This window comes from Contarinia nasturtii, unplaced genomic scaffold (assembly GCF_009176525.2).
Source record: "Contarinia nasturtii isolate CC-2019 unplaced genomic scaffold, AAFC_CNas_1.1 Cnas_scaffold_187, whole genome shotgun sequence".
NCBI lineage: Eukaryota > Metazoa > Arthropoda > Insecta > Diptera > Cecidomyiidae > Contarinia > Contarinia nasturtii.
In genome coordinates this window covers 2,254,261-2,268,437 of record NW_022197544.1, presented here as the reverse complement: position 1 = coordinate 2,268,437, position 14,177 = coordinate 2,254,261, and the positions used below count along the sequence as shown (strand labels likewise).

At 33.2% G+C, this 14,177-nt stretch overlaps 4 protein-coding genes across 5 annotated transcripts; 2 read left to right on the top strand and 2 right to left on the bottom strand.

Moving 5' to 3' along the window:
* Nucleotides 1–130: 130 nt before the first annotated feature.
* LOC116352347 (dynein light chain roadblock-type 2) lies at nucleotides 131–1,217 on the bottom strand. The gene is made up of 3 exons (XM_031784869.1): nucleotides 1,024–1,217; nucleotides 876–954; nucleotides 131–653 (listed from the first exon to the last, which is right to left on the bottom strand). Exons 1-3 carry the CDS (start codon nucleotides 1,024–1,026, stop codon nucleotides 442–444), a joined length of 294 nt encoding a protein of 97 aa, XP_031640729.1. The 5' UTR covers nucleotides 1,027–1,217; the 3' UTR covers nucleotides 131–441.
* A 712-nt stretch (nucleotides 1,218–1,929) lies between these two features.
* Nucleotides 1,930–10,356, top strand: LOC116352230 (SH3 domain-binding protein 5 homolog). Of its 2 annotated transcripts, XM_031784656.1 has the most exons (8): nucleotides 1,930–2,488; nucleotides 2,673–4,195; nucleotides 6,586–6,648; nucleotides 7,106–7,283; nucleotides 7,546–7,664; nucleotides 7,726–7,809; nucleotides 7,890–8,655; nucleotides 8,797–10,356. In XM_031784656.1, the coding sequence occupies exons 2-8, from the start codon at nucleotides 4,148–4,150 to the stop codon at nucleotides 9,198–9,200; spliced, it is 1,662 nt and encodes a 553-aa protein (XP_031640516.1). In that variant the 5' UTR covers nucleotides 1,930–2,488; nucleotides 2,673–4,147; the 3' UTR covers nucleotides 9,201–10,356. The 2 variants fall into 2 exon arrangements, with proteins under 2 accessions (XP_031640516.1, XP_031640515.1); XM_031784655.1 differs by having other exon boundaries at nucleotides 1,930–4,195.
* Nucleotides 10,357–11,399: 1,043 nt separating this feature from the next.
* Nucleotides 11,400–13,155, top strand: LOC116352556 (60S ribosomal protein L19). The gene is made up of 3 exons (XM_031785252.1): nucleotides 11,400–11,527; nucleotides 12,043–12,149; nucleotides 12,592–13,155. The coding sequence occupies exons 1-3, from the start codon at nucleotides 11,523–11,525 to the stop codon at nucleotides 13,086–13,088; spliced, it is 609 nt and encodes a 202-aa protein (XP_031641112.1). The 5' UTR covers nucleotides 11,400–11,522; the 3' UTR covers nucleotides 13,089–13,155.
* Nucleotides 13,156–13,311: 156 nt separating this feature from the next.
* On the bottom strand, nucleotides 13,312–14,148 carry LOC116352554. Its single transcript, XM_031785249.1, has 3 exons — nucleotides 13,793–14,148; nucleotides 13,611–13,733; nucleotides 13,312–13,543 (listed from the first exon to the last, which is right to left on the bottom strand). Exons 1-3 carry the CDS (start codon nucleotides 13,947–13,949, stop codon nucleotides 13,404–13,406), a joined length of 420 nt encoding a protein of 139 aa, XP_031641109.1. The 5' UTR covers nucleotides 13,950–14,148; the 3' UTR covers nucleotides 13,312–13,403.
* Between the last annotated feature and the right edge of the window lie 29 nt (nucleotides 14,149–14,177).

The following is a 14,177-nucleotide window of genomic DNA, read 5'->3' as shown; positions in this document are numbered from 1 at the left end:
GTGAGTTTTCAATTCTACTCAGAAATGCATCTTTGATGCAGAACAAGAAGTCCACAACAACATGTGTTTTTATCTATCTTCATAAACTCTTTGAATCGAAAGGTATTATTTATATTTAAAAAAATGCAAATTTTGATCCATATGATAAATTAGTGATTTTATTCATCTTAATTTCTACAATCTTAATGCACAATTACACGCGTTTCGTCTATTGGCTGTGGTTAATATTACTTTATTTCGTTTTTTTTATTTATTTATTTATTTTCATTTAAATGTGCTAAAGGAGAGAAAGCGATGTTTGATTTGTGCCCACGGAGCCAAGACGAGAGAAAAAAGTGTTCCGTGTTGCTCTCTTCAAATCGTAAAATAGCATATAGTTCAAATAAATGTTGGATTGTGTGTATAAATTTCATTTGTTTCAAATAAAAAAAGAAAAGAAAATTAATCGCTTGGATTTTGAATGACAATGAGTATGAAATCCTTATCAGGCGCAACCATAATCTCGTGCTTTTTGGAACGAACCCGCAAAAAGGTGAGATCATTGCCTGGGTCTAGATCACGTACAACGCTTCTTGCTTTGTCCGACAATTGGCTCATCAAACCGGCATATTGCACTGTTGTAGAATTGTCCAATGTACTTTTGACTGGAATGCCTGCAAATCAAAAATTAAAAAAACAACACAGCCGTATTGAACTTTAGCATTTTTTTCGATGAGATCAGCGCAGGTTTCTATGGCACCATATATTCATTTAATCAATAACATTGTTTTATAGCACAACATACAATCGATCGATAAGAATATTGTGACTATTGATTTTGGCACAATATTCAATAATAATTCATGATAAAGTCATTTTAGATATTTTTATTATACCTTCACTGTTGACAACAATTGTTCCAACAACGCCTTTGTGCGATGCTATTCTCTTCAGGGTTTCTTCTACTTCTTGTGACTGAAATTGAAATTTGTTTTATTTTCGTGTCACAATTCAATGTGAGATGCACATTGCAAAAACTCTTACCATTTTGAGCTAGATAAATTTAATCAAGAGATTGAATAATTGTCGGTGTTTCTTTTTTCTTTCTATCTTTCTCAGCTACAAATACAATGGATTACTACGTTTTCTCACCCAAACTTTGCTCACATACACGAAAGATGTTTTGAGTCAACAGTAATATGACACTTTCGATAGAAACGATGGCCACTGTCAAAAATTCACATTCCAATTTGATGAACAACACACATAGCGTGCGAACAGCGTGAAGTTGGCCACAAGCAACAAATGCAATGCATTCAAACCGACGAAAATATTTAAATCAATGGGGATCAAATATCGATTGATGTTTTTTTATGGGAATTTAAAAAAAATTGAATAAAAAAAGTATCTCAAAAGATTTAATTTAGAAATTCAAACTGTTTTTTTTTTTCAATCATAAAAAAATATTTCGAAAATGTTTACTTTTGACATTTACAATCAATACAATTTGTGCAAACAAGCTATAGCAATCAAATATAGTTTGGCATTCGAGCACATAATTTGGCATTTAAATAATTCATATACGAAAATGACTTTCTTTTGCATTTTGGTTTGTTATCGAATTATTTCCATTTCATTTCCCGTCGTCTCTTTCGATTGCATTTAAAAACCTGTCGCCGTTTTATTCATATCTCCTTCATTTTTCCTGTAAATTGTCGATGTATGCGATTTCTTACATTGAATATTTTCACCGTATTCATTCGCATTCTCATGTTGAATACTTCTCATTCATAGTATCGTTGCTTGCCATCGGTTTGAATTTGTAGTTTGTTCACTCACACTCTATCCTCTTAGTTCGATACCAACCGTATTTTCTCTGTCACTCCGTTTGACATGTGTGTAAGAAAGAAAAACGAAAGACAACCATAACAAGCGTCACTTTGTGTTGGTATAATCACTGACATTCTCACGTATGAAGCGTGTAGATTTACGTGTGTTGTTATTTTCTATTACAAAAAAAGACTTGCAAATTAAAAAAAAAAAAACGAGAAGAGCAAAAAAAAAGAAGAGCAGAATCGACAGAAAATTCAAAACTATACGACACAAATGACGACGTAAAATTTAGCAGTTTTGCAATAAAATAAAGTTTATTTTGGTTGTTGTACGGAAAAATTGTGTGGAATTTGTGTATACTTGTGAGGTTCCCATTCCATTTGGATGGGTCAAGTGAAAATTACTCGAGAGAAAGAAATTCAGTGCAGTTCCACGCAGAAATATCCAAAATAAATTTGTTGTGGAGTGTAGTGTGGTATTTTTTTTCATTTGCAAAGTGTCTACTTTTTTTCGTCGTGTTTTATGAGCGAATACCGAGAGAGATTTTCGTGTAAAGTGTGACAAAAACCAAATTTTTTTTTATCGTAAAAAGATATAAATCATTGTGATTAATTTTGTTTGAAACGGTTGCGCGCTTTCATTACACTTGTTAGTTTTGAGCCAATTAAGAAAGATTGTGAGTGATATTTGTTGTTGTTATTATGATGGATTTCATTGTGTGCACTGCATGATGGTCATTCACAAGTTGTTCGCGTATGCTATTCGATGAGCCTATTGAACGGGAGAGTGTCAGTACGCGTTTGTGCTCTCCACAAAGCGTTCGGTCAGCATTATAACTCTCTGTTGCACATTTCTTCCAGCTAACACGATAACTCAATCAATCGGATGAAATATTCTCGGAAAATTGCCCAATCTTGCCCAAACAAAGCAAAAAGTCATTGAATCTGATAGTAGAACTACGTATTATACAAAATATAATTTATTATTTGGCCATCATCCCATGAAAAAAACAAAAACAAAAACGATACGCCAAGACTAAGCATAGAAAGTGATACAATTTTTGTCGAATTTATTTGTATTTATGACATATCATTCTGAAGCGCGTCAAATTCGAGATCAACACATGGAAACAATGAAATCGACTTAACAAGAGAGAATCGCAAAAATATTGATAAAACACGCCGTTATATAATCCTTTTGTTTGTTACGATTTTAATTTGAACAAATATTTATAATACAAAATCAAGTCGCAGAAGACGACAACTGAAAGAAAGAGAGAGAGAGAGAAACGTCATCCAGGATACAGAGGCGTGTATGGAAAGGTTAACATAAGTTCGATATCTTCGGAAAGTGCGCTGAATGTGATTTCATTTTGCGCCTGCTGCACTTGCAGAGTGCAATAGAATCGAACAATTTGTGTGTGCAGATGCTCACAATTTTCCCATTTTAGCACCGGGCATTTTCGGTAATTGCATTCGTCGTGTGAACAGAGAAGCGCATATCATCAAGCAAACGTCAACAATTTTACGGTGATTTTTCATGGAAATTATAGTTTTTAGAATCGAACTTAAATCGATCGTTCATTTATTAAAGTGTTTATCAACATCATCAATCATAGTTATAAAGAGCAATTTGGCAGTCACATAAAAACAAATTAAATTGATTGCATTGTCTCTGTGACAACGAATCGGCTCATTAAATTAATAGTTACTAGTGAGAGTTCAAGTACAAATCAAAAGAGCAAAGAAATGGAGTGATGTAGTGCCATTCACGCATAGAAAATTTGCAAAAGACCTTTGTATATTGAGAGAAAAAAAAAAACAACAACAACAACATATAATTCAGGAAAACGTGAAGTGAAAACCAATCGATATTATGTGTGTACGATTCTTTATTGCAAGCACGCCAATGAAATAAAATAAAACCAAACCGAACTAAATAATCCTAGATTGCAAACAGACACACACAAACAAATAAGAGTAACAATCAACTTATTGAATGAATGATTCATGTTCAACTCATGCAACAACACATCCAAAAAGCAATAGCAATGAAACAAAATAACATAATCATAGCCTAGATAAGTGAAACGAGAAGAAACAAAACAATTGCAAGTTAATACAAAAAAAACGAGCGAACAAAAAAAATAAAAGCAATTTTTGTTTGTTTCAACCGGGCAATACAACGTAAGCCCACGCCGGAAAAAGGAGAACTTATGATATAGTGAAGAGAAGAAGACGAGAAAGAGATAAAAACAACATACATCCCAATCGAAACAGATCAGCAAAATATCGTTTTCTTTAGAGAAAAAAAAAACATAACAAATTTACAAGCAATGGAAATGGAACAGCAACAAAATAATGAATTGGATCCAAGAATTCAGGTATTGAAGAAAAGCACTTGCTCACATACGTGGAAAAAACACACACGAAGAAACAAATGCCATGCAAACGCTTGGACTTTGATTAAATGTGCATTTTGTGTTTTATTTACATCGCTTTTTTCCTTGTATTCATTTTAGACAACTAATTCCCCTAACTAGCCATACAAGTTATGTGTGCATGCTGCATGCATATCATTTTGTTTTACAATTTGTTGGATTTTTTTATTTTTGTGCAAATGAGATGCAATTCATCCAACACTCAACAATGACCTGGCCGGCATATGCAATACAATAGCTCTTTGTTTCCCCATTTATATGATTCATTTCGTTGTTTATTCTTGTTCTCTTCGGCTCTCTGCCACTCTCTGTCACTCTCTACCGCTCTTACTCTTCATCTCACTTTTCAAACAAAACCAATTGATTGTGGTTTCCACTGTTACGGCTACTGCTTTTCATGTTGAGCGCTCGCTCAATCGCATCGTTTTACAGATTGCTCAAGTGAATTGAAAAATATTCGCTATACATACCATTGCATCCACAACAAAATACCGAGATGATGATTAGATTTCATTTGGCAATTAAATTGAATCAAATACATGCACAACTCTGTCAACCGTAAATTGTTGTGAATTCATTGTTACATTGTGGCTTCAATAAAAAATGAAAATTTATGTTTTGCACGAATCGTGATGGAAATCAAACAAAAATCAAATGTACTCCATGCGATGGATATATGTGCGTGGCACGCTAATAGAATGTGCAAATTTTTGGGTGTTAAAGGCACCCAAGGAAAGAGAAAAAAGGCAATTTCATTCGAAGTTGAGCTTCTTTGAGAAATGTGAGCGCGAGCGCATATTATTGTATTGAATTGTTTCTTTTTTTGTGTGGAAGATCAATGAGAACGACCACAAAAATTTGCGTAGGTAAATATAAAACACGAAAAAAAAACAGAAACTATATATGCTGGGGTTATATTTCGGAATTTCACCTCCTCTTATCGCAACAACAAAAAAAAGCATAGCTGCTGTTATCGACCTTTTTGTTTCGTTGTTCGCGCGCGCGGCATTTATTTCAATCGATATTATTAAATTGTTCGGCATATACATGTGCACGAAACAAACTCAAGGAGGTCAATTACCAATGCGAAATTCTCCATCACAAGCACTTTAATGTTGATCAAGCCTATTTTCTCTCTGTTTCACACGCTCTCTGGCACCTAAATGAATGTTATACGGTGTTGAGAGACGATGACGACGACGACGGAAACGGCGGCGGGTATTTGTTGGTTTCAATGTTCATTAATAATGACAACAAACATTACGTTTCAAATATAGTAGAGTATAGGCATTTTGTTTGTGTGTCTTTTCACTAATTTATGCAAATGAATGCACGTGTTTTTTTTCCTCCGTCGATTTGTGTGTTTTCATTGTTGTTGATAGACCATTTTGCATCGTCAATATGAAACAAATCTACACAAAGCAATTACTTTGCGTTCATAAAACAAAGAACAATTCGCATACATAAAATTATTTACGAGTATTGTGCTCATTCAGGCGGCTAACAATAAATTGACATAGAATATGGGGGAGAAAACCATTTACACTCATAAATAGTTTTTTGTTTCGTCCAATTTGTGTTTTTCAATTAAATGTGAAACAATACGGGCAATTTTCACATTGAATATCGGATCATAAATGATATTTTCATTATTATGTATAAGCATAACCATTTAAAAAATTCCGACGAAGAGAATTGACAACGATGAGCATTGCTTTTATTTTTAGAACATTACATGATTTTTTGTGCACGACCAATTTATTCTTGCTTATGCGCTAATATACCTGTATTCGTATGAGCGATTCTTTCTACTCATTTTTTTTCGTAGAAATTACTTGAAGGCACAACAAATGCGTCATTCGGTGTCTTCTGTTGATAAAATGTTTTGGCCGAAATCATAAAGATAAATCTTAATTGTTGTCATAAGAATAGCCAAGAATGGTCATTTCGTCACGAGCAACTTTTTAATTCACATTGTCCAGTTCATGTGAATGTTTTTAATTGGACAAACAAATTTGGGCAAGTGAAAAAAAAAACACATTTTTAAAAAAAAACTCGACAGAATGGATGGGAAAAATAAATTAGCATGTAAATAATAAGACACGATCGTTTCGTATGAAACTTTAAATTAGACACCGCAACGTTTTTTTCTTGGTTTCGTGTCATTTCTTTCACTTTGGACTGTTGCGTTTAAATGAAACATTCAAATTGTCACGTGATTTGTTCATTATAAGCAATTATTGGTGATTTATATTTATTTTTTCTTTATTTTTCTTCTTTTGTTTTCCATGCCATTTATATGCTGCACACGCGTTTGACCAAAACAAAAATAGATTGAATTGGAAAACTTGAATACAGCCACGGAAGAAATCAATCGATTGGAAATCGAATTAGAGGTTTGTACCATTTGTATAAGGCTATTTTCCAAACATATAATTAAAAGAGACAGTTGATATCAACTTTGCTGATAATTTACCAGAATTGTTCTGAATTCGGAATGAAAGGAAAACGAAGAAGTTCTAGAACACTTTCATTATATTTTGAATGGATTTCGGTGAAATACAATACAAATTTTAAACTGAGTCATTCTTCGCTTTTCTTTCATTTTCAAATCAACAAAACCGTCAAAATTAAGCTAAAAATATAAATTTTACAGCTGAAAAACCATTATTACCTCAATCAAAGTACTGTTTTTTCGTTTATTATTTGAATGAATGCTGTAATACCATGCAGTCATTGTGTTTTTCCATGAAAAATGACTCAACGAATATCATTGGGCACACTCCTTTGTTTTATCGCACACACAAACACACATACATTCACAATCGCATTTTATCCGTTTAAATTTTATAGGAAGCAAATTCAACATTTAACATATTATACAATGAATCAACGCGTCGTTTGAAATTGCTGATAAAAAAGTTGGGTAGTTGCATCGAAAAGTCACGGCCATATTATGAAAATTCGGAAAAAGCTCGTTTGGCGCGCATTGAATGTCAAGCTGCCGCAGCTGAATTTCGGCGTGCAAATGGTTTGTATAAAATGAATGAAATGTTTTTTTTATTGGCTAGATTGACTCATTTTTTGAACATTATTTATTTAATGAAACCATTTGATAGCCAAATTATAATTGTACATTTTAACATTTTGATACACGTCGAAGTTTTTTTTATTGTTTTTCTTTGCTTTACTTTGTATCAAAAGTTTGTGCTTGTTTTTGGTCAATGAAATGGGTCACTGTTTTTCATTCCATCTATCCTTCGGTATTAAAAACGTTTTATTTCATTGAATAGAAATACATGCGGCAGCCAAAGAAACAGTTGCACTTGCAGAAGAACGATTTATGACAAATTCGCACAATTGGCCATTTGACAATGCATGGCAGGAAATGTTGAATCATGCAACAAACAAGGTAAGAATGTCTCCCTTTTTATATGATTTCAATGATTATTAACAAATAAAATGGAATGCAGGTTGCCGAAGCAGAGAAGAAAAAGGCTGAAGCTCATGCAGAGCATCAACGGAAAGCGCATGTTTTCAATAAAATCGATTTAGAGGTGAGTACAACAAATGTTGAACCTAACGACGTTAAGATGAAAATGACATTTTTTTTTTTGCTTTCGATTTTAATTCCCAGACGCAACAAATTGAAGAGCGTCAACGGCGAAATATTCAAAAATCACGTCCATATTTTGAAGAAAAGCAATTGTGTCAAGAGCAGCTTGAGACTCAAAAAGAGCGCATCCATGAGCTTGAAATACAAATAAAAAGTACAAAAGCATCGTATGCGATGTCGTTGAAAAATTTAGAGAAAATCAGTGAAGAAATTCATCGAACGCGTGGCACCGATTTGAGTATAACACCGCCAGGACCAATGGGCGAACGTGAACCGGGCGTCGGTGCAACCGATGACGATGACTACGAAGATCCAAGCTCAAGTGATACGATTAAAGATGAAAACAGCAAAAATAAACTTAAGAATTTACCCATTGCCGATATCATGAATCAAATGGAAAATGATAATTCAATGGATGCAAAATCACTCGACACCAATTCCATATTCAGCGAGGATAAAGACGATGAAGATTATGCACAATCATTGGACGATACATTGAGCATGAAACGTGGCGGTATTTATGCTGATGGTGTCGGTTCAAGTAGCATGACAACAAATAGTCGCAACGAACCGGCCGATATAATATCGGCCGATTGTGATAATCACGATTTGAATTTGGAAGAACTTCGACAAAAAGTTAAAGTGCTGGCCGTTCGGCCAGTTGAAGGTGGCGATGGACAAACAAAAGACTGCTGGGAAAGTGAATTGAATGAAACGGTTAATAAATTGGATCGTTTGATGATGTTACAAGAAAATAACAAGTCCCGGAATGTGAATTCAAATCAAGGTCAGCATAAATTTTATTTTTCTTTATAAAAATCGATTCCGTTTTATTGCACACTGCTTTTTGCATTTTAAATTAGAATTTCTAATAGATACAGTATAATTATTGATAAATATCTATTTTCTGCTTCATTTTTTGATACAGGTGTTGTGCACAATTCTTCCGCATCGAAATTAACAGGTGGACTCGTCGACAAACCACCAAAACCAATAAAATATTCACAGGCAACTAATAATCATTTCTATACGCCAACACACACCGTATCATCATCGATGGCACGAGCCAATTGCGAATCTCACATTCAACCAGTCAATAACAGTCAAACCACAACACCAACAACAACAACAACAAGCAGTACAACAAAAGCATTTTTAAATAGTTCATTACAAGCGGTACAACAGAAAATGTTAGCATCCAGTCAAACATCAACATCGTCCGCGTCATCGATCACAAAAGAATTACCATTACTAAGTCGCATTTCGAATGAAATCTCTGCCAATACGGCCAATACAGTTAAAGTGCTAAAACGACGATTATCATTGAATTAGTATAGTTTTTATGTATGATGACAGGCTGAATGTGACGATTGCCACAATTGATCATTAGACGATTAGAAGCAATTATTTTTGATGTACTCTATTCGGATTACAAAGGCGTTCAAGCCAGTAATGTTTTAATGGCGTTTATAGACTGTTATTTGACGAAAACGAAAAAAAAAAATATTTCAATTCGGGGATTTGGAATTAAAACCACGACCGTAACTAAAAGATCTGATTAAAAGTGTGCATACGCTATAATCAAATTATTATCACAAAAGAGAATATTGGGCAAAAAAAAATCAAGCAAAATTATCATAGATAAGTGTCTTGAACGAAAAGATTACATTTTTTTTAGAAAGTCACCCACAAAAATGGGGTACACAAAATGCAAAAACAATTTTACCGAGTTCAAGCAGCATAATACATTTTAACCAAAATTGTTAGATTTATTATCAACGAATTTTATCACCGAAAATGGAAAATCTACTTATACAAAATATAAATTTATTAGAGGATTTGTTGATATTATTCAGATGTGTGATTGAAACTGGAAAGAATTGTCTATTTTTGTTCCATTTCTCTCCGTTCTATTTTTTAATGTGCAAACAACACAAATAACAACAAAGACTTATTTTCGTATGTAAATATTTTATGGGATTAAAAACATTGTCACATTTTGTTTTAGTTTCGATTAATATCGACTTGGTTTGGTCAAAAGAGCAATAAAATTGCAATAAAACCGATGATATTTTGCGATGTGTCCTCAGTTCACCATTGATTTCGAAATTTTAATGTTGAAATCAATCGATTTTAATTTTTGTTTTGGAATATTTATTTGAAGATTGAAAAAACGGATAGTCAATATTGCTCACATCTTTCAGTAGAAAACAAAGTTGAACTATTTATTTGGATCAAACGAAGGAGTTTACGTCACAGACAAATCTCACCGGTGTGCATACATAAATTGAACTACCATAAAAAATACTGCAACTGATGAGAGCTATGTATTTTGTCTTTATTGCCTTAAGTTTTAAACTAACCGATAAAATCTTTGTTAAGAATTTTAGCAAGAGCTTTTGTTTTAAAGAGACAGCATTTATCGATTACATTTATGCATTAGATTTGCAAATGTTCATGACAAATATGCACTAAACAATTTATTGTTAGATTAACTAATAAATAAATATCTAGTAAATCCACAATGATTTAAAAACAAAAGTGTGTCTTTTTTGTTTCATTCAAAAGACATTTGTTTGTAAATTCCGATTGGCTCAAAGAAAATATAATACAACGGATGATATTCTAGGTAAAATAAAGGTAAAACAAAGTTAATTCATCGATATTTAATTTGAATTGTCATGTGGTGTCGGAGAATATTAGCGCATATTTAAATGTAGGAAATACATTGCATATCAATATGTGTGTTTTTTTCTACTTCGATGATTGCATACTCGGCTACTGCAGAGATCTAACAAACGCATTCGGGGAAACCATCTATTCAAATCGGACAGTCGACTGTTTATTGTATAATGATAAAAGTAAACGGCTTCAGATTTTTTAAACGGTTTTCGTAATTCGGTCATTGATTCTCCATGTAAAACTTCACTAGTTTACTCTCCGTAAATAGAACAATAAGTGCGCAAAAAATTACTCTTTCTGAAAAATATAAAATATTGCTCCAAAAAATCGTCAATTTGTATGAAATTGTATGACATTTTTTTGCTTGGTCTCAAACTTTCTGACGGCACTGTAGGCCGATTAAATACTATTTGCATCACATAATCATCATCGATAATCAATGACGAACCGAATTTTTATGCAAGAAATTCAAACACTTGTTTTTTTTTGTTTACCCAAATTCACAGGTCCAATCAAAGAAGAAAATTTGCACGAAACGAAATGTCAAATTCACCTGTCAACTTAAGTATTCTCGTATGTATCGCAATGTATCACTACTACCATATTCACATATATTTTCAATTTTTTTTTCAGCTCAAGCAAAAATCATGAATAAAAATAAAAATAAAAATAAAAATAAAATTATGATTAGCATTCCAATTGAATGCATTTCATTTCAATAATTTCGTCAACAATTCAAATATAAACATTGTGAATATTCAATTTGAAGCGAATTGAATAGCCGTCGGAAGTATTGATGACAATTTGTACGTGTATCGATGTATGTGTTCATTTCGCTTTGGCAAATCGCCGCAATGACTCCGTGTGTGTGTGCGCACCAACGAAGTGTGTGCGGCGATTTACATCAACCATATCCGCTAGCTGCCATTATAATTTCTTTTCCTTTGCGACGTCAAACAATCGACAAGTAAAATGAGGTAGAGTGTAGATTTTTTTTGGATTTTTTTCGATTTTTTCTTGATTTTAATCGAATCACAAGCACGAAAAATTAATTGTGACGGTGCTGTTAACGTGAATTTCATGGGGAAATAATTAATTGCATTGTTTTGTGATTAAATTTGTTGAAAAATAAATGAAATAAAAATTTTTTGGTGTGCAAAGCACTCACATGTGCGAATGCAAACGATTGTTTGGATTGAATACGATTTCACAATGTGTTGAAAAGTGATATTTTCGAATTAATTCAATGTGACCGTTTAATCACAAATCATTTGCAATGATTTTTCATCGAAAATCGACGAAAAATGTGCCGACACGAGGTTTTACCAACATACAAAATTCTTGCGCAAATTACAATATAAATAAGATGATTTGTGGATACGACATAACCTCAAACTTTTCAAAAAAATATGCTTTTGATTTTTTTTATTGGAATTTTTGATGGGATTGATTAACAATCGGTATTGTATGTGTTTGTTTTCCTCTTTTGCAGTTCGTTAAAACTCCAGAAACGGCTCGCAGCCTCGGTTATGCGATGCGGTAAAAAGAAGGTTTGGTTGGACCCAAATGAAATCAATGAAATCGCCAACACAAACTCAAGTAAGTTTCATATGATTCGTTCTTTCACTTCTATTTGGTGCTGTAGTGAATCATAGTTCAAATGAAATTGATTTCGGTGTGGAATTTTTTTTCATCAATTGATTTGACACCGGCATCAAATACAAAATTTCCATAACATAAATAATAATATTGCAAGGGCACTCTGTGCTATTCATTTTATCATGGTGACATGCTAAACCTAGGATAGTTCAATTTGTTACCTTGCTAGAGCAATGGAATTCAATTTTGAATTCTCTAACGATTTCTTGTGTGGATATGTTTCAATTCAATGTCGACCATACAAGTTATTCTAGCAACATTTACAAATCCGTCAAATGATGACGAGAATTTTGAAAATAATAAATACGGTTTTAGTGATCTTGAATTTCATAATTAAATCGATATTTTTTTTCTCTCTCTTCTCGTTTTTTGCATATTGCAGGACAAAACATTCGCAAGCTTATTAAGGATGGTCTTATCATTAAGAAGCCTGTTGTCGTACACTCCAGATATCGTGTGCGTAAGAATACGGAAGCTCGCCGAAAGGGTCGTCACTGTGGTTTCGGTAAACGTAAGGGTACAGCCAATGCACGTATGCCAACCAAATTTTTGTGGATGCAACGTCAACGTGTATTGCGTCGCCTGTTGAAAAAATACCGTGACAGCAAGAAAATCGATCGTCATTTGTACCACGACTTGTACATGAAGTGCAAGGGTAATGTGTTCAAGAACAAGCGTATCTTGATGGAATACATTCACAAAAAGAAGGCCGAAAAACAACGTACAAAGATGTTGAACGACCAAGCTGAAGCCAGACGTCAAAAGGTACGTGAAGCACGTAAACGACGTGAAGAACGTATTGCCACCAAAAAACAAGAGCTCCAACAAATCCACGCTGAAGAGGATAAAACAGCCGCAGCCGCCGCTGCTAAAAATTAATTAATTTAACCAATTTTTTTGTGCAAATTAATTGATTGAATACAATTTAAATACAACCACACACACAAAAAAAAACTCCTTATTTTATTTTATGAATGTGAAATGCAATAAACACTGTGTTTCATACGTAAAATTAAAAAGAAAAATCAATTGTGTTTTTATTACGTTCACTTAGTTTCCATTTTTTTTTAGGTTAGACCATCGGTATGAAGAAAAACATTGATTTCCTGTTTGTTTTTTTTTTCGATTTTTATTGAACTTTGTTAATAATAGCAATGCTAACATGTACGAAAATTATCACTCATAACGAGATCTCTAGACTGTTTCTTTCCCTTTTGGTCCATCTTTGACAAGGAGCCTTCTATCTGGATGTTTGTCGACTTCTAATTCGATTCGCATTACTGACCAATTTTCATCGTCGGTACCATTTGGCCTAGCCCATAAATGCATTTTACCTATGGATCAAATAAATTGAATTTTAGTTTCAGTTAAATTTCATGATGTTATGATTGGATTGTGCACCTTTGTCATTGGGTCCTTTGACATTCACTTTAAATTGTGCCTCTTCTGATGTCATCCAGTTACTTGTATCGGATAACCGAAAACCTCTCTGTTTGATTGGTTCACCCAATAAATCGATTGCAGCTTCGAATTAAATAAACATAGTTAGTATATTTCTGCATAAAACAATGAATGACCCATACCTTTGTTTGCACGTAAAATTGTAAATGCTTCCTTGAAAAAACTTGAATTGGATATTTTTTCTAATTGTTTCATTTGTAAATAGAAAATACCGCTGACTCCAACAAATGCTATTCCAAGTGCGGTGTTGACCAGAGTTTTCATTTGTGGCAATGCCATTGTATGAGGTTATTTTTTTTTTTACTTTTCAAAATACCGAAATGCAAACGGTCATCCACAAACAGAATGCCTCTATTTCTAGGTTTTCTTTAAAGGTTTTCCTATGCTTTCTGTATTTTTCAAAATATTTTTTAAATTTATGAATCGGAGAGTATTAGTTATTCAACATTTCAAATAGAATTGAAAATATGGTGTGTTTTGTTTGTTTCGCATGTCATATTTGACTTT